The sequence below is a fragment of the Carassius auratus genome, unplaced genomic scaffold (genome assembly GCF_003368295.1).
Source record: "Carassius auratus strain Wakin unplaced genomic scaffold, ASM336829v1 scaf_tig00018794, whole genome shotgun sequence".
In the NCBI taxonomy this organism is placed as follows: domain Eukaryota; kingdom Metazoa; phylum Chordata; class Actinopteri; order Cypriniformes; family Cyprinidae; genus Carassius; species Carassius auratus.
Genome location: NW_020524910.1, coordinates 42,288 through 61,755, shown reverse-complemented (window position 1 = coordinate 61,755; position 19,468 = coordinate 42,288). Strand labels below are relative to the sequence as shown.

The 19,468-nt window shown below is 40.1% G+C and overlaps 1 protein-coding gene across 1 annotated transcript; it reads left to right on the top strand.

The window, feature by feature from the left end:
• Positions 1-10,326: 10,326 nt before the first annotated feature.
• Positions 10,327-19,038, top strand: LOC113076108 (agglutinin-like protein 2). The gene is made up of 15 exons (XM_026248789.1): positions 10,327-12,612; positions 12,690-12,884; positions 13,039-13,137; positions 13,605-13,743; positions 13,834-14,228; positions 14,373-14,993; positions 15,086-15,280; positions 15,407-15,505; positions 15,705-15,843; positions 15,933-17,056; positions 17,144-17,338; positions 17,466-17,564; positions 17,764-17,902; positions 17,993-18,567; positions 18,820-19,038. The coding sequence occupies exons 1-15, from the start codon at positions 10,327-10,329 to the stop codon at positions 19,036-19,038; spliced, it is 6,519 nt and encodes a 2,172-aa protein (XP_026104574.1).
• Positions 19,039-19,468: the final 430 nt, after the last annotated feature.

The window sequence follows — 19,468 nt, the reverse complement described above, 5'->3', positions numbered from 1 at the left end:
TATATCCTCAGAAAGCAATAACTGTACAAGATGAAGAAGTCACCGACACAACGCATGCCTTAAAGTCATCATACCAACTAGACACAACGCAACTTCAAGTCATTTATCATCAATAAACAGCACAATGACAGTATTAAAGTTATGAAACAGATTCCTCAGAAGCCGAGCGTGTCTTCATTCAGTTCAGTTTTACTCTGTTAGTTCAGTCTCATGGATGATAGTGTGTTTTAATCCCGTTTGCACTCGTCACTGATCATCAATCTACATTTAGGATCCTTCACAAAGGTCATGTCTCTGTGCTTCGTGTGGAGACTGACGTTTGTTGCCTTTGTTTCGCTGTTTTTCAGCATTTTTTAAGACACTGTGGCAAGTTAAAAATAGTTGGCATTGAATAGTTCTCATCTGTTTTTACACGAGAGAACTGCTCCGTCCACTAATTCAGCTGTACCTGTATTTCCAGCTGTTGAATCTGCTATTGTGTGAAATCATGACGGAGGAAACGAATGAGTCCTTCTGAAACCAGATCTGATTTGTTCGTGCATGATGATGGTTGTATTGTGCTCTCAAGTGTTTCTGAGTATAAACATTTCAACGACCAATTACATTTGCTCTGTTATTGTCAGATTATTTATGTTATTAATAACACACGGGTGTCGGCTCAGACTGAAGATAGCTTTTGATTTGATTTCAACAGCACTTTTCTTAAATCAACTTAGAAGCAATTTATCTAATGAGCAATAAACATTTAGAAGAAGAAGGTGAGATGTTCCCTGACATTCATATTGATCAGACTGGCATTTCAAGAAGCATGCTCACGCTTTCGTTTCTTCTTCTTCTTCTTCTTCATGTTTAAAGGTGTGGTTTTTAAGGCGCTTTGTGCATTATTTGTCAGTCAACCATAAAAGATTTAATGCACACAAAACATGTTTTCTGCATTCTTGCAAACAGAACTGTGTAGAAAAAAATGTATGACATCCGACACACCAAAGTTTCTGAACTCTTTTTAATGTAGGCTACGATCTAAATGTAGATTTGAGAGGAATAAGCACCTTCACTCTCACGTCTTCAGTGTCTGACAGCACAATGATTTGACAAGCAATAAAACTGCACATTTATGTCTTGGAAATGTTCTGACCCAGTTAAGAGACGAGTCACTGAAATTAGTAAAGACTACTGTGTACTGAAAATAATTATTGATTTAACCTAATAAATGAGTTCCCTTACATTATACATAATAACTGTACTCCATATAAAACGTGTAATAAGTGCTGAAGCGAGTATCTTTCTGAGTGTTGTCTTGAAACAGGTGACGATGACTTTCTTTCCTTCTGAGCTTCACCAGTGCAGGTGAGGAGGAAGTAGGTGACTCGAGGTTTCGCTGTGTTAATCCAAGCTTTACCATCACTATTCAGAAGACGTTCCACCAGTGCTTCAGGAAACGTCATGAGGAATAATCAAGCATGAAGTGAAGAAGCCAGTCGAACCCATCTGTAGCTCTCAGAAGGACGTGTGTGTGACCTGAAATGAGATTTAGTGACGGAGGCATCTGTTCAGTTCGTCAAGGGTGTTTTATGTTCAGTGTGCGACACTGTGCCTTCCGTATGTTTTATATCAGTTTGTGGTGAGCTTTGATTTATCACGTGTCCACCTGTTTTTGGTGGTTTGCATTGCCACAAAAGAGATATTAGTATCTGTACATTTCACAGAATTATTATAGTATACTTTATTGTAGTGTGTGTGTGTATATATTAGTCCTCCACTAATATTTCCTCTCTTGGTAAATAAGAACAAAGGCGGCTGTGAAAATAAATTTTCATTGTTTAACCTTTCGATCTTTAATGAAAAAATCTAGTTTTCATTGAAGTAAAACAATTGACATTGGGGGGAAATCTCATTGTGAAATAAATGTTTTCTCTAGTTCAAGTTGGACACAATTAGAACCCCATTATTGCAACGTCTTCTCTTCAGTTCACCTCACTGGACTGTGGCAGCCGTGGCAGACCATCTTTATGGTTGTTTTTAAGGTTTGTTTTGCATCGTTGTCCTGATGGAAGATCTAACCACGACCCATTTTAAGATTTCTTACAGAGGCAGTCAGGTTTTTTATTTTATTTTATCTTTTGGTATCTGATTGAAAACATTATGCCATGGATCTGTACATGACGTCCTGGACCTTGGTAGTAAAACAGGCCCAAAACACTAAAGATCCTGCAGTATATTTAACCCTTTTATTCCTGTTTGTACTAAACCCATCTGGTGCGTTTGCTGCCAAAAAAGCTTTTTTCTTTTAGTTTCATCTGACCACAGAGGCCTGACAACTGAAAATGTTTGTTTGTTTTTGGATGAGCAAGGAGATTTTTTATTGAAACCCTCCCAATGAAAATGATCTTTAGTCATTTTTCTTTAGGCTTTCTGACCTCAAGTCTCAACTAAACTCTGCGATTCTCCAGCTGTGATCCTTCTCACCGTGCATTAGGACGATATAGTTGATTGGAATCACTTAATTATTGCCCTGATGGTGGAAATGGGGATTTTCAGTGCTTTAGCTCTTTTCTTGAAAGTGAAAAATAAGAACAATAAAAAACTGGCTCTTTCTATTTTGTGGAGCTCAACAATCTTGTTGTGAACATCAGAACTATATTCGTTGACTCCTTGTGATGGATGATTAAGAGGTATCTGGCCTATGTGTTCCTCATAGTTATAGTCCTGTGGAACAGGAAGCAATGGCTGGACAATTTCACGCTCCTCGTCACCCTGGTGTGCTACAACTTATCAATGCTAATATACTTCAGAGATATTTTACTCAAAACAAGTTCAAGGGGTGCCAATAATTGTGACCAACATGCATTGGAGAGGAACAATTATTTCATCAAGAGATTTTCTCCCTACTTTCAATTGTTTTACTTTAACGATACGATAGAATTGTGTGTATCTTTTGAATGAAAGATCAAAAGGATAAACAATGCAGATTTATATTCACAGCTTCCTTTGCTCATATTTACCAATGGTCCCAACAATAGTGGATTGTGCCTTTGTTACACCCCGTCTAGGGGTAGAGCGTAACATGGGAAAAAAACAAGCGTGAACCATCAACTTCTTTTGAATTTTATTTGGGAGTCCACTTTCAGGAGCTGACAGTGCCAAAATAATAAACAACATGTGCTAATTATTAAACCCTCTAAATTACCTATCCAAAATAAAAAAGCAATCAAAAATACAATTCTCTCAACCTAACTACCTAATTCAAAAACAGAGACCCAAACGTTACAAAAACAAAAGGTGGTGTCTAACTCCCTACTTTCCCAAAACTATATACAATATTCAAAATAAAGATTTACAAAGAAACATCAAGTTCAGAGAAATATCCAACATCAAAATCATACGACAGAAAGACGTTGCAATATATATATATATATAGAATATAGACTCACCGGCCACTTGTTCACCTGTTCAATAGCTTGGTAACACAAATTGCTAATCAGCTAATCACATGGCAGCAATTCAATGGATTTACTGTAGGCATCTAAATGTGGTGAAAACGAAGTTTGCTGAAGTTCAAACTGAGCTTCAGAATTGGGAAGAAAGGGAATTGAAGTGACTTTGAATGTGGAATGGTTGTAGTTGCCAGACAGAAACTGCTGATCTACTGGGACTTTCACGCACAACCATCTCTAGGGTTTTCATGCATTAATCAAACAAAATGTGTGCCTAAACAAGACAAATAAACAGTTTATGAACCATTTCACCATATAGATTTTTCTCTGGTGTTTTAGCATTATTAGCTATATGAAATTAGGCTACCGTGAAAACTGATAATGGCCTGGCAGAAAATGCAGATGGATTTTTTCCTTACAGTGAAGACTTATATTATCTTAAGAGTGAGGAGATAATATATTTATAGTCTGGAGATAAACAAGTGAAATGAAGATGCCTGGCTAAAGTTTGACATAATTCCTGCCGATGTCAGAGTATTTGTGCTATTGTTTTCTGACAGGCCCGAGCAGTTTGAGACTCGTGAGCACGCTGCTAACATAAGTGTGTGTTGTCTTGGCTCAGTGGCTCTATTCTTCTCTGGGATGCGTCTTCTTTTGTCTCTCAGAGGAGAGAAGAACTTGTTGTACCAGTGTTATTCCCACAAGTCTTCTCACTTGCTGCTAACAAGGAATGTTCTCGGAACGTGGACCGATGTTCTGGCAAGGTTCCATCAAAGCCATGGACAAACGTTCTGCCAGTAACTTTAATGGACTGTTCGTTCAAAGTGAACTGTCTTTAATAACGTTCTCAAAATGTAAGTGCAAACACATCATTCACAGAACGTTTTTCTTAAATGTTTAAGATGGATGCTCGTCCAATGTTACTGTAATGTTTTGTGTAACGAGGGAAAAAATACGTTTTAAAACACTTGAACATTCAGAGAAAATGAGAATAAAGTTTTAATAACTTGGCGTGGCTGCTGTCTGACTCTGAGCTCAAATATAACACTCAACAATCCAGTGAAACGCATTGGTTTTGAGTTGGAAACCATCAGCCGTAGTGTGATGGATGCTGTTTGACCTGAGCAGAGATGGTTTGATCTTTGAATCAAATACATAGTAAAGTGTGAATACGTCACATCTAATACAACTACGGCCAAGAGCTGTAGCGTGATGCTCTTGTTACAGTGTTTGAGGTAATATACAATATCTGTATCTCCGGTATTTACAGTACAAAGGAAAGAAAACTGTAGTCGAGAAAATACTTCACGTCAAGCTTTTCAAGCTTTGTCATTTGAGTTCCCAGTCTGATGATAAATGACAAAAGGTGTGTAGAAGAATCCACATTTTATGTACGTATTTCACATATTTGTCCTCTGTCTGGGTGTGAAACGCAGTCGCTTCATTGTGAGAGATCCTGGTAAACAGCTCAAACAATAACTTCATCTATGCTGTAAGATCTTACATAAAGTAATAGCTAACACTCAGGACAATGTTGAGTACAGTTACCTAAAATAGGAGTCACAGTGCCGAAAAGGACAAAATAAAGGAATCGTGATTGTTTCTACAAATACCAAGATAGATGCTGAAATTCTTGTACTCTCATTCCTTTTTTGAGACTTGCAGAGTCTTGCTTTATAGTGTATGTTTTATCATAAGTTTATCTAGTTTGTCTTAAAATGAATAGACTATGAAAAACTGAATGCATGACATGTTGCTCTGACATTTAATTGGCAACAACTGGAAACAACAATGTAATTGTCTAAACCTCACCCTGAGTAAATATTTGGAGAAGAGTTTGCAGATACTATTGAACAAATGCTGAATGAGGCAGTGATACACGGCATCAGACTGCAATAACCCCATTGAAATATAACCAACATTTACGCCAAAATACCAATTACTACTATAAGAACATGATACACTATTAAAACGTCTGAAAATGAGTTTTTTGGCTTTAATTATTTATTTGTTTAATTTTAAACATTTTGTGTTTTTGCTTATATTATGTAAGTTTAGTTATAGTACTTTGGCTATACATTCACCTTATACTTTTTCTATTTCTCTACCCTATTTCAGACATGAAAATGTCAGACATTTCATAACATCTAAATATTATTTAATTATATTAATCTATATCAAATTGGTTTCAAATGAACAACTACATATATTCACTTACATTAAACAAGAAAATGACCAGTGTTTGTCAGACTCTGATGAAGAAAACCTGTCAATCAAGCCATAATAATGTATATTCATTTTGCTTTCACGTTTGATGCTAATGACGAAGTCTGAAGTAAAAAAAGAAAAAAAAGAATTAAAGTTAAAACCAGTGTGTCCAACCCTCCCGGTCCCGCCCTGAGTTATTAAAGCCAGAGAAGCTCTGACACCTCCACCATTTATCCTAAACTCCTAGAACATCTCACACACCGGTAAGAAACGCTTTACACTTTCTTTACAAGCGGTTGTTAATCTTCTGAGTGAATTTGCATGAATCCACAGACAGATACGTTTAATGACATTGCATTATAAAAAGATTTATCAGATGAGATCAATTTAAATGATTAGAAATGGCTGATATGTATCATGATTTTAATATCTAGCTGTCATTGCATTGCATTTTTGTTTTATAATTCAAATACATTGATACATTTTTGTTCAACTAAAGTGAATGTGTAAAATTTGAGTTACTGTTTTTGTTATTACCTGTGTGTTCAAATACCAATTTATTATTGTTATTATTATTATTATTATTATTTTAAATCTGAGTTTTTTTTATCTGAGTTTGATCTCAAATTAAAAATCGTATTATGCATTGTATTGAATGAATATTAGATAGCCTATCAATTTAATATATTTTATCTTTGGAGTATAATTCAAATTATTTATGAAAATATAAATCAATTAAAGGGGTTACACAAACAGACCTATGCGAAAACCATTCTATGACTATTTATTTATTTAACTAACGATGAGGCATTTAGAATTGGCTCAAATAAAATATAAAAACCAAGAAATTACATGACTGTGCTTAACAACACTTAAAATCCATAATGCAATATGCCTATACATAGTATGAACCAACCAACTTAAAGGGATAGTTCACCCAAAAATGAAAATTTTGTCATCATTTACTCACCCTCATGTCGTTCCAAACCTGTATGAGTGGCTTTCTTATGTTGAACATAAAATATAATATTATGAAGATTGCCGGTAATCAAACAGTTGCTGGTTCCCATTGACTTCCATAATAGGAAAATAAAACCTATCCCTTTTAGTACATTATGAATTAAAACAAATACCTGCAGAGGGCGACAATGGCCTGGTGATGTTTCCTTTTACAGCGTTATTAATATTTAAATCCATTAAATGTAAATATTTGGCCGCATGCAGAAACTTTTATTTTGAAATCATGATGTACAATACATGACTTAATTAGACAAAGGTTAAAGTATTCTCCTTTGTTGGAAAAGGTTTTTAATGATTTACGTTACAAATCTAGTGCGATACAATGTTTTTTCCAGATTAATGTTTTTTTGAACGCAATTAAAATTTCACACATACAGTCGTTACTGGAAAATTACCGGCAAGCTACCACTAATAGATCTTGTGTGAACAGGACCTTTTAAAAATCCCTGTAAATATCCCTTACCAAAAAGTAATATACTTCGAGTTTATTTTATTCAGTATACTTAAGTAAAGTTCAAGTATATTTTTTAAGTATACTTCATGTAGCAAGTATACAAAAATCAGTGTTCCAGTAGTATACTTGTAAGTGTAATGTTTCAGTACTCTTTGGGACTAAATTGGCCCACTTAGTATATACAAGCATACTTTTAAGTATACTTTAAGTATAACAGTAGCAAACTTTGAGTACACAACAAGTTTACCTATGTTTGTAGTTTGTACTGGAATTATATTAAAAGTGAACTTATATGTATACTGATAGTTTACTAATTAAATACTTTGTACACTTTGAAGTATAGTCTCAGTAAACTACTAGTTTAGTAGTTTTATACTGCAAGCATACTCATAAGTGAACTTTACATCATACTTTAAGTATACTACTAGGTCCTTATTTAGGTTTTAATTTGTATATATTTTGTTACATGAATATCTAAGCATACACAACATACAAAGAAAGAACAGGGTATATGCTTGTAAACAAAAACATTTTATTCTAGCTTCATGCATTCTTTTTTTAAACACTTCAATGTGGGTATTTTACAAAAAATATATAAGTAAAGAAATAACACTGAATAAAATGTTGAAAAAAGAATATGAATTGGATTCATAATGATAATCAAAATGTAGATGGAGTTGGTCGACAGTAGGGATGGGTCTAGTTAAGGTTTTAACGGTATTACTACTCTTACCGATACTGCTTAACGGTACGGTACTTTAACGGTATTCTTATCGGTACTTTGTGTTGTGTTAGGCAGTCGAAAACTTTGCATTTCTCTGTCTGCACATAATGCACTTATGAAAGATGCTTTGACAGACTGCTTGTGTTTCCGCCCTTACATGCAAAATGTTGTTGCACTCTAATGACGTATAACCACACTTTGGAACGTGTTGATCTCTCCGCCATCATCACTCTTTGTATTAAGCAGGAGTTTTCGTACTGTAAGGGGCCGTTCACATATCGCATCTAAAACCGCGTGGAAAACTCTAGGCACACCACTTTCTGATTTTTTCCCCCAAAGCCTTCGGGTACTTGCGCTCCTGCTAAGCAACCATGACCTGCTTTCTCCATGAAGAGGCAGGAATTTCAGCAATGGATAAATGGATTTGCAGCACTAAAAACTGCTTGCAGTAGCACTGCTACTAAATTAATTTAAAAATCCACATACAGCTATCAGCTGTGCGCGTCGCTTCGCTTCCATTATGAGCGCGCATACCGCACGCCTACATTTGAAATAATGAACTTGAGCGCGCAAACTACGTGATATGTGAACGGCCCCTGTCTGTGTGTGCGCCGCGCTCGTTCTTGGTGTGGTGTGTGTGTGTGTGTGTGTGTGTGTGTGTGTGAATGACAGCCTCCGCGCCGCGCATGAGAGATCTCGCAGATCTCACAGACAAACGTCTTAATAATATCGCAATTTAGAAATGTTTGCTAAGATAAAATGTGCACTATAACATTATAAAGCAAATCTCTTCGCCATCGTCACTCTTAATTAAGTGGGAGTTTTCATATCTGTGCGGACGCCGGGCTCGTTGTGGTGTGTGTGTGTGAGACTGACAGCCTCCGCGGCGCACATGAGAGACCTCGCAGATCTCACAGACAAACGTCTTAATGTGATCGCACATTAGAAATGTTTCATAAGATAAAATGTGCACGATAACATTATTAAGCAAAAATACATAGTACATAATTTTTTTCCCCCTCCAGTACCGAAAGCAGAACCGGTACCGTCAGATATTACTGATACTACGGTCTTTCATAATTTAGCCCCGGGGCCATTTTAATACCGGGTTTCGGTACCCATCCCTAGTTAACACCTCAAATCTTGACTGGAATAATTATCTCTTCAGCAGTCGATATTTTATTCCATAACGTTACAGTTTTGATGCTATTTAATATCAGATGATTGTGTTAGATTACATGTGATAGTATCTGGTGTTTCTTTTTCTTCTTCACTTGTGTTTTTTTTTTTTTTCATTCTGTACAGAAGATGCATACTAGCGCCCTCTACCGTATAATCCTGAAAGCACAGATTATAGTATAGCTCAAATATATTTAGACTTTTTGTAAGTATAAATCAAGTATACTTAAATGTCATTTTAAGTATATTTCTGACAAGTGCATAAAACCCATTACTGAGAATACAAATAAAGTAAACTAAAAGCATATTTTCCTATTTTCCTAGTATACTAAGAGCACACTTGAATAAACTTCTTTTTTGTAAGGGATATTCTGGCAATCATATTGTTTTTATTACTCTGAGCTCTTTACAAAGCTCCGCTGCTTTATAATTGGATTTTCTTTGTAAATATGTGCTAGATCGACATCTTTGACCATTGCTCTTCTCCATTCATTAGGGCTGCGACTCTGCAATTGGATACTATTATGCATGTTTCATGTTTATAAGAGCAAAACATTCTGATGGGCTAGTAATGTTAGTTTGGTTGAGTGTGAAAGTTGCTCCTCTCATTCCATTGGTAGTCGAACTCATGAACTTTTACATTTTATCTTTAAAATTTTGATTTAGTTGCATTTTTATGCTCACTTAGTTTTGAGGATGGATTTTTTTTTTAGGATTTTTATCAAATTATGCAGTTTTACATTTTACCATACTAAGAAGGTTAAATGGTTGCACTGTGTAGTATATACTGTGGTGTAACACTAGTGTGAACATAAGAATTGTTCTAAGATTGCATAGACAGTGTATTAGTTCCATCAAACAAACAACCACTGCTGAGATAAAGAAATGAAAAGTCATTAAACAAAACTCATGTTAGTGTTAAGGTTAAACTGTTAAAATTCCATAATATTTATCAGCAGTACATTACTAAATAAGATATGTTAAATAAACTAAGGTGATGATGAATTTAGGATCCATGTTCATGTTTATTTGTGTCTGCGAAAGATTGATAAAAGATAATGAAAGACAAAGTCTTTCAGATAAAGTCAGCCTTTTATTAATGGCTTTTGACATCACATATAAATTGCTTTTTTATTATAGATAACACAAACTGCAAGATTAACAGATATATAAGCACACCAAGATCACGGATGAGGAGTAAATGGATCTATGTGGCTATCCTGGGGATAGCATGCATGATGCTTGGTGTCAATGGGAGCAATACAACAAGCAGTAGCAACACTACAGACAGCTGGATATCTTCTAACATGACCACCAACCTGACCCAGATGCTACCAACCAACATGACCACCAACCTGACCCAGATGCTACCACCCAACATTACCACCATCCTGACCCAGACGCAACCACCCAACATTACCACTAACTTGACCCAGACAGACATACCCAGCATGACTACCAACCCAAACCAGGTTGGTCCCTTCAACATAACAACGAACTTGACTCAAACAGGACCTACCAACATAAGCCCAAACCTTACCCAAATGATTCCTCTCAACATGACCAACACCGTTACAAACACATACCCTCTTAATATAACTACAAACCCATCCCAGATGGGCCCTTTCAACATGACCACAAACTCAAATCAGATGAGCCCTTTTAACATGACCACAAACCCAACCCAGATGGGCCCTTTCAATATGACCACAAACCAAATGAGTCCTTTTAACATAACCACAAACCCCACCCAGATGGGTCCTCTCAACATGACCACAAACTCGAACCAGATGAGCCCTTTTAACATGACGCCAAACCAGACGGACCCTATCAACATGACCACAAACCAAATTAGTCCTTTTAACATAACCACTAACCCAACCCAGATGGGCCCTCTCAATATGACCACAAACCTGAACCAAATGAGCTCTTTTAACATAACCACAAACCCAACCCAGGTGGGCCCTCTCAACATGACTACCAGCCTAACCCAGACAGGCCTTCTTAATATAACCACAAACCCCTCCCTGATGGGGCCTCTCAACATAACCACAATCCCAAACCAGATGAGCCCTTTTAACATGACTACAAACCCAACCCAGGTGGGCCCTTACAACATGACCACAACCATAAACCAAATGAGTCCTTTTAACATAACCACAAACCCAAACCAAGTGGGTGTTAACATGACTACAAACCCAACCCTGATGGGCCCTTTCAACATGACCACAAACACAAACCAAATGAGTCCTTTTAACATAACCACAAACCCAACCCAAATGGATCCTCTCAACATGACCACAAACACAAACCAAATAAGTCTTCTAAATATAACTACAAACCCATCCCTGATGGGGTCTCTCAACATAACCACAAACCCGAACCAAACGAGCCCTTTTAACTTGACCACAAACCCAACCCAGTTGGGCCCTCTCAATATGACCACAAACCCGAACCAAATGAGCCCTTTCAACATGACCACAAACCAAATGAGTCCTTTTAATATGACCACAAACCCAACCCAGATGGGCCCTCTCAACATGACGACAAACCAGAACGAGATGGGCCCTCTCAACTTGACCACCAATCTGACTCAAACGGGCCCCTTCAACACGACTTCGAGCTTGATCCAGACATACCCTGCCAACATGACTGCCAACCTGACCCAGACACACCCTCCTAATATAACCACCAACCAGACTCAAACACTCCCTCCCAACATAACCACCAACCTGACCGAGACACCACCTCTCAACATAACTGCCAGTCTGACCCAGACACCCCCTCCTAACATAGCCATCAACCTGACTCAAACACTCCCTCCTAACATAACCACCAGCCTGAACCAGACACCCCCTCCCAACATAACTGCCAACCTGACCCAGACACTCCCTCCTATCATAACCACCAACCAGACTCAAACACTCCCTCCCAACATAACCACCAACCTGACCGAGACACCACCTCTCAACATAACTGCCAGTCTGACCCAGACACCCCCTCCTAACATAGCCATCAACCTGACTCAAACACTCCCTCCTAACATAACCACCAGCCTGAACCAGACACCCCCTCCCAACATAACTGCCAACCTGACCCAGACACTCCCTCCCAACATAACCACCAACCTGACCCAAACACACCCTCCCAACATAACTGCCAGTCTGACCCAGACACCCCCTCCAAACATAACTGCCAACCTGACCCAGACCCTCCCTCCCAACATAACCACCAACCTGACCCAGACACCCCCTCCCAACATAACTGCCAACCTGACTCAGACATACCCTCCTTACATAACCACCAACCAGACTCAAACACTCCCTCACAACGTAACTACCAACCTGGCCCAGACACTCCCTCCCAACATTACTGCCAACCTGACCCAGACACTCCCTCCCAATATAACTGCCACCCTGACCCAGACACTCCCTCTCAACATAACCACCAACCTGGCCCAGACAATCCCTCCCAACATAAGTACCAACCTGACCCAGACACTGCCTCCCAATATTACCACAAACCCGACCCAGGCAGGCCCCCTCACTGTAACAAACATTATAACAACATCAGACTCTAATACTCAGTCACCAGTAAGTCATTTGTTTTTCTCCTGTTAAAAATTGCAGTAACCATCTGGACTGTTAAAGTATTTTTTTTCTTATTGCAGGACATCACTGGCAGGGATAACTGCAGGAGGGATAGGGCATGTTTTTCTGCTCCACCTTCCTGTAATCCAGGTGTAGAAGGTTCCTGCTATTTTCTCTCCACAAGAGGAGTGAGCGGAAATACAGATAATTTTACTTTTGAGCTCAGCGGTGAGACAGATGGTTACATTGGAGCTGGCCTATCTCGAGACAACAGTGTAAGATTTTCAATCCTGTTACTTTTTTATCTGATACTTATTTTAGAAATTAGGATTAAAATGCTTAAATATTAAACATTACATTCAATTAGATGAAATAATGGTATCTGGTTGTTGGACTAATCTATTTTGACTCTACTTTCCTTGTCCATAGGGTCAGGGTGCCACAGTTTATTCTTGCGCCAAATTGAATGGTGCACTGAGGTTAATTCGTTCCACACTGACCAATCAAATACTGACACAGGATAATACAGTAAGGCCCTTTTTCAGAGACCATTAATGCATGAAATCTAATTAAAATATAATAGCTTTGACTGCCAAATCCTCTTGCTAGTAACCTATAATACCAAACAATAACACAAGCAAATGCCTGTGGTTATTTAATTCTGTAGAAGAACTGTGGCCCAGTCAAGCTTTTGTTCTGTGATATTTGGAGGATTTTAAGCATGAACTGTGCATTTTAAGTCATTTTAATGTCAGAATATTTAAATAGTGTTTAAGTACTGTACTGCATTGACTAGCCAAAACTTTTTATTTATTTTTTATTTGTTTTTGTTTTTTCAGCCAGTCTGATTTAATTTTGCTTGTATGGTTTAGATAATTTTTGTGTCATCAATAGCAAAGATTTTCCCATAGCACTGTATATGTATTCTCAGAAGTAGTTTTATGTCCCATCTTAGCAGTGTCATATTAAGTAATATCCCTTATGTTGTGCTGCAGTTTATCCCTGGAAGCTTCAAAGGCTCAGTCATCGGTAGAAAGATTCAATGCATTTTCAATGCTGCAGGTCTTAGTAGCACCACCCGTTCTGCAACTACAGACACTTTTGTCTTCCTTGTAACAGGGAGCATATCAAATGGTAAGTGCAACACTTTGATCAAGTAAGGGACATATATTTTGTTTTGAAACAAAAAAATATTACATTTTCTTCCTCTATTCTTTTTTCCAGGTTCTCTGGATTCTCCAGTCAGTAGACTGGCCACAAATGGTTCAGTGGACTTAAGCAACCCTAACAGTACGGATATTTCAGTGATAACACCCAGTACAAATGCAACTGCATCTAATACCACAGCAACATCAACCACCACTGTGGCATCTACAAACTTGACCCAGACGGTCCCTCCAAGCATGACCACCAACCTGAGTCCAACGGGCCCCCTCAACACGACTGTGAACTTGACCCAGACATACCCTCCCAACACGACTGCTAACCTGACCCAGACACCCCCTCCTAACATAACCTCTGACCAGACTCAAACACTCCCTCCCAACATAACCACCAACCTGAACCAGACACTCCCTCCCAACATAACTGACAACTTGAACCGAACACTCCCTCCTAACATAACCACCAACCAAACTCAGACACCCCCTCCAAACATAACCACCAACCTGTCCCAGACACTCACTCCCAACATAACCACCAACCTGACCCAGACACTCCCTCCTATCATAACCACCAACCAGAGTCAAACACTCCCTCCTAACATAACCACCAACCAAACTCAGACACCCCCTCCAAACATAACCACCAACCTGTCCCAGACACTCACTCCCAACATAACCACCAACCTGACCCAAACACTCCCTCCTATCATAACCACCAACCAGACTCAAACACTCCCTCCAAACATAACCACCAACCAAACTCAAACACACCTTCCCAACATAACCACCAACCTGAGCCAGACACCCCCTCTCAACATAACCACCAACCTGACTCAAACACTCCCTCCCAACATAACCACCAACTTGACCCAGACACCCCCTCCAAACATAACTGCCAGTCTGACCCAGACACACCCTCCAAACATAACTGCCAACCTGACCCAGACACTCACTCCCAACATAACCACCAACCTGACCCAGACACAGAGTCCCAACATAACTGCAAACCTGACCCAGACACTCCCTCCAAACATAACCACCAACCAGACCCAAACAAGCCCTCCCAACATAACCACCAACTTGATCCAGACACTCCCTCCCAACATTACTGCCAACCTAACCCAGACACTGCCTCCCAATATTACCACAAACCCGACCCAGACACGGCCCCTCACTGTAACAAACATTATAACAACATCAGGCTCTAATACACAGTCACCAGTAAGTCTATTTTTGTTGTTCTGTTAAAAGTGGCAGTAACCATCCTGACTGTTAAAGCGCAAGTAATGTTTTTTTGTTATTTTTTATTGCAGGACATCACTGGCAGGGATAACTGCAGGAGGGATAGGGCATGTTTCTCCGCTCCACCTTCCTGTAATCCTGGTGCAGAAGGTTCCTGCTATTTTCTCTCCACAAGAGGAGTGAGCGGAAATACCGATAATTTTACTTTTGAGCTCAGTGGCGAGACAGATGGTTACATTGGAGCAGGCCTCTCTCGTGACAACACTGTAAGAGATCAAATACATTTATTTTCAACTATGTTTCTTTTATTAGAATCTAACATTAAAGCACTGTAATTATGGTTTGTAAGTAAATATGGTTCCCTGACTAATTTACTCTTTTCAAATTCTCAGGGTCAAGGAGCCACTGTCTATTCTTGCGCCAACATCAATGGTGCACTGAAGTTCTTCCGTTCCACACTGAACAATCAAAGACTGGCTCAGGATAACACAGTAAGGCCCTTTTCCAGAGAGACTTCTGTATAAATGATAGTATGACAATTTTTAGCATTTTAGTATGTTCTTTACAGTAAACAATACAGCATCAATAGCAAATATTTTGCCATAGCATTGTATATGCATTCTCAGAAGTAGTTTTATGCCCCATCCTAGCAGTGTCATATTAACTTATATTCCTTCTGTTGTGCTGCAGTTCATCCCTGGAAGCTTCAAAGGCTCAGTCATCGGTAGAAAGATTCAATGCATTTTCAATGCTGCAGGTCTTAGTAGCACCACCCGTTCTGCAACTACAGACACTTTTGTCTTCCTTGTAACAGGGAGCATATCAAATGGTAAGCACAACACTTTGATCAAGTAAGGGACATATATTTTGTTTTGAAACAAAAAATATTACATTTTCTTCCCTCTACTCCTTTTCCAGGTTCTCTGGATTCTCCAGTCAGTAGACTGGCCACGAATGGTTCAGTGGACTTAAGCAACCCTAACAGTACAGATATTTCCGTAATAACACCCAGTACAAATGCCACTGCATCTAATACCACAGCAACATCAACCACCACTGTGGCATCTATAAACTTGACCCAGACGGTCCCTCCAAACATTACCACCAACCTGACTCCAACGGGCCCCCTCAACACGACTGTGAACTTGACCCAGACATACCCCCCCAACATGACTGCTAACCTGACCCAGACACCCCCTCCTAACATAACCACTGACCAGACTCAAACACTCCCTCCAAACATAACCACCAACCTGAACCAGACACTCCCTCACAACATAACTGACAACCTGAACTGGACACTCCCTCCTAACATAACCACCAACCTGACTCAAACACTCCCTCCAAACATAACCACCAACCTGACCCAGACACTCGCTCCCAACATAACCACCAACCTGACCCAAACACTCCCTCCTATCATAACCACCAACCAGACTCAAACACTCCCTCCCAGCATAACCACCAACCAAACTCAAACACTCCCTCCCAACATAACCACCAACCTGACCCAAACACTCCCTCCTATCATAACCACCAACCAGACTCAAACACTCCCTGCTAACATAACCACCAACCAGACTCAAACACTCCCTCCTAACATAACCACCAACCAAACTCAAACAAACCCTCCCAACATAACCACCAACCTAACTCAAACACTCCCTCCCAACATAACCACCAACTTGACCCAGACACCCCCTCCAAACATAACTGCCAGTCTGACCCAGACACAACCTCCAAACATAACTGCCAACCTGACCCAGACACTCACTCCCAACATAACCACCAACCTGACCCAGACACAGAGTCCCAACATAATTGCAAACTTGACCCAGACTCTCCCTCCAAACATAACCACCAACCAGACCCAAACAAGCCCTCCCAACATAACCACCAACTTGATCCAGACACTCCCTCCCAACATTACTGCCAACCTGACCCAGACACTGCCTCCCAATATTACCACAAACCCGACCCAGACACGGCCCCTCACTGTAACAAACATTATAACAACATCAGGCTCTAATACACAGTCTCCAGTAAGTCCATTTTTGTTGTTCTGTTAAAAGTGGCAGTAACCATCCTGACTGTTAAAGCGCAAGTAATGTTTTATTTTTTTATTGCAGGACATCACTGGCAGGGATAACTGCAGGAGGGATAGGGCGTGTTTCTCCGCTCCACCTGCCTGTAATCCAGGTGCAGAAGGTTCTTGCTATTTTCTCTCCACAAGAGGAGTGAGCGGAAATACAGATAATTTTACTTTTGAGCTCAGTGGCGAGACAGATGGTTACATTGGAGCAGGCCTCTCTCGTGACAACACTGTAAGAGATCAAATAAATTTATTTTCAACTATGTTTCTTTTAATAGAATCTAACATTTGAAGCACTGTAATTATGGTTTGTAAGTAAATATGGTTCCCTGTCTAATTTACTCTTTTCAAATTCTCAGGGTCAAGGAGCCACTGTCTATTCTTGCGCCAACATCAATGGTGCACTGAAGTTCTTCCGTTCCACACTGAACAATCAAAGACTGGCTCAGGATAACACAGTAAGGCCCCTTTCCAGAGAGACTTCTGTATAAATGATACTATGACAATTTTTAGCATTTTAGGATGTTCTTTACAGTAAACAATACAGCATCAATAGCAAATATTTTGCCATAGCACTGTATATGTATTTTCAGAAGTAGTTTTATGCCCCATCCTAGCAGTGTCATATTAACTTATATTCCTTCTGTTGTGCTGCAGTTCATCCCTGGAAGCTTCAAAGGCTCAGTCATCGGTAGAAAGATTCAATGCATTTTCAATGCTGCAGGTCTTAGTAGCACCACCCGTTCTGCAACTACAGACACTTTTGTCTTCCTTGTAACAGGGAGCATATCAAATGGTAAGTGCAACACTTTGATCAAGTAAGGGACATATATTTTGTTTTGAAACAAAAAAATATTACATTTTCTTCCCTCTACTCCTTTTCCAGGTTCTCTGGATTCTCCAGTCAGTAGACTGGCCACAAATGGTTCAGTGGACTTAAGCAACCCTAACAGTACGGATATTTCCATAATAACACCCAGTACAAATGCCACTGCATCTAATACCACAGCAACATCAACCACCGCTGTGGCATCTATAAACTTGACCCAGACGGTCCCTCCAAACATTACCACCAACCTGACTCCAACGGGCCCCCTCAACACGACTGTGAACTTGACCCAGACATACCCTCCCAACATGACTGCTAACCTGACCCAGACACCCCCTCCTAACATAACCACTGACCAGACTCAAACCTTCCCTCCCAACATAACCACCAACCTGACCCAGACACTCGCTCCCAACATAACCACCAACCTGACCCAAACACTCCCTCCTATCATAACCACCAACCAGACTCAAACACTCCCTCCCAACATAACCACCAACATGACCCAGACACCCCCTCTCAACATAACCACCAACCTGACTCAAACAATACCTCCCAACATAACCACCAACTTGACCCAGACACCCCCTCCAAACATAACTGCCAGTCTGACCCAGACATCCCCTCCAAACATAACCACCAACCTGACCCAGACACCCCCTCTCAACATAACCACCAACCTGACCCAGACACTCGCTCCCAACATAACCACCAACCTGACCCAAACACTCCCTCCTATCATAACCACCAACCAGACTCAAACACTCCCTCCCAACATAACCACCAACATGACCCAGACACCCCCTCTCAACATAACCACCAACCTGACTCAAACAATCCCTCCCAACATAACCACCAACTTGACCCAGACACTCCCTCCAAACATAACTGCCAACCTGACCCAGACACTCACTCCTAACATAACCACCAACCAAACTCAAACTCACCCTCCTAACATAACCACCAACCTGACCCAGACTCCCCCTCTCAACATAACCACCAACCTGACTCAAACACTCCCTCCCAACATAACCACCAATTTTACCCAGACACCCCTTCCAAACATAACTGCCATTCTGACCCAGACACCCCCCCAAACATAACCACCAACCTGACTCAAACACTCCCTCCCAACATAACCACCAACCTGACCCAGACAATCCCTCCCAACATAACTGCCAACCTGACCCAGACACTCCCTCCCAACATAACTGCCAACGTGACCCAGACACTCCCTCCCAACATAAACACCAACCTGACCCAGACACACCCTCCCAACATAACTGCAAACCTGACCCAGACACTCCCTCCCAACATAACCACCAACCAGACCCAAACAAGCCCTCCCAACATAACCACCAACTTGATCCAGACACTCCCTCCCAACATTACTGCCAACCTGACCCAGACACGGCCTCCCAATATTACCACAAACCCAACCCAGACACGCCCCTTCACTGTAACCAACATTATAACAACATCAGGCTCTAATACACAGTCACCAGTAAGTCCATTTTTGTTGTCCTGTTAAAA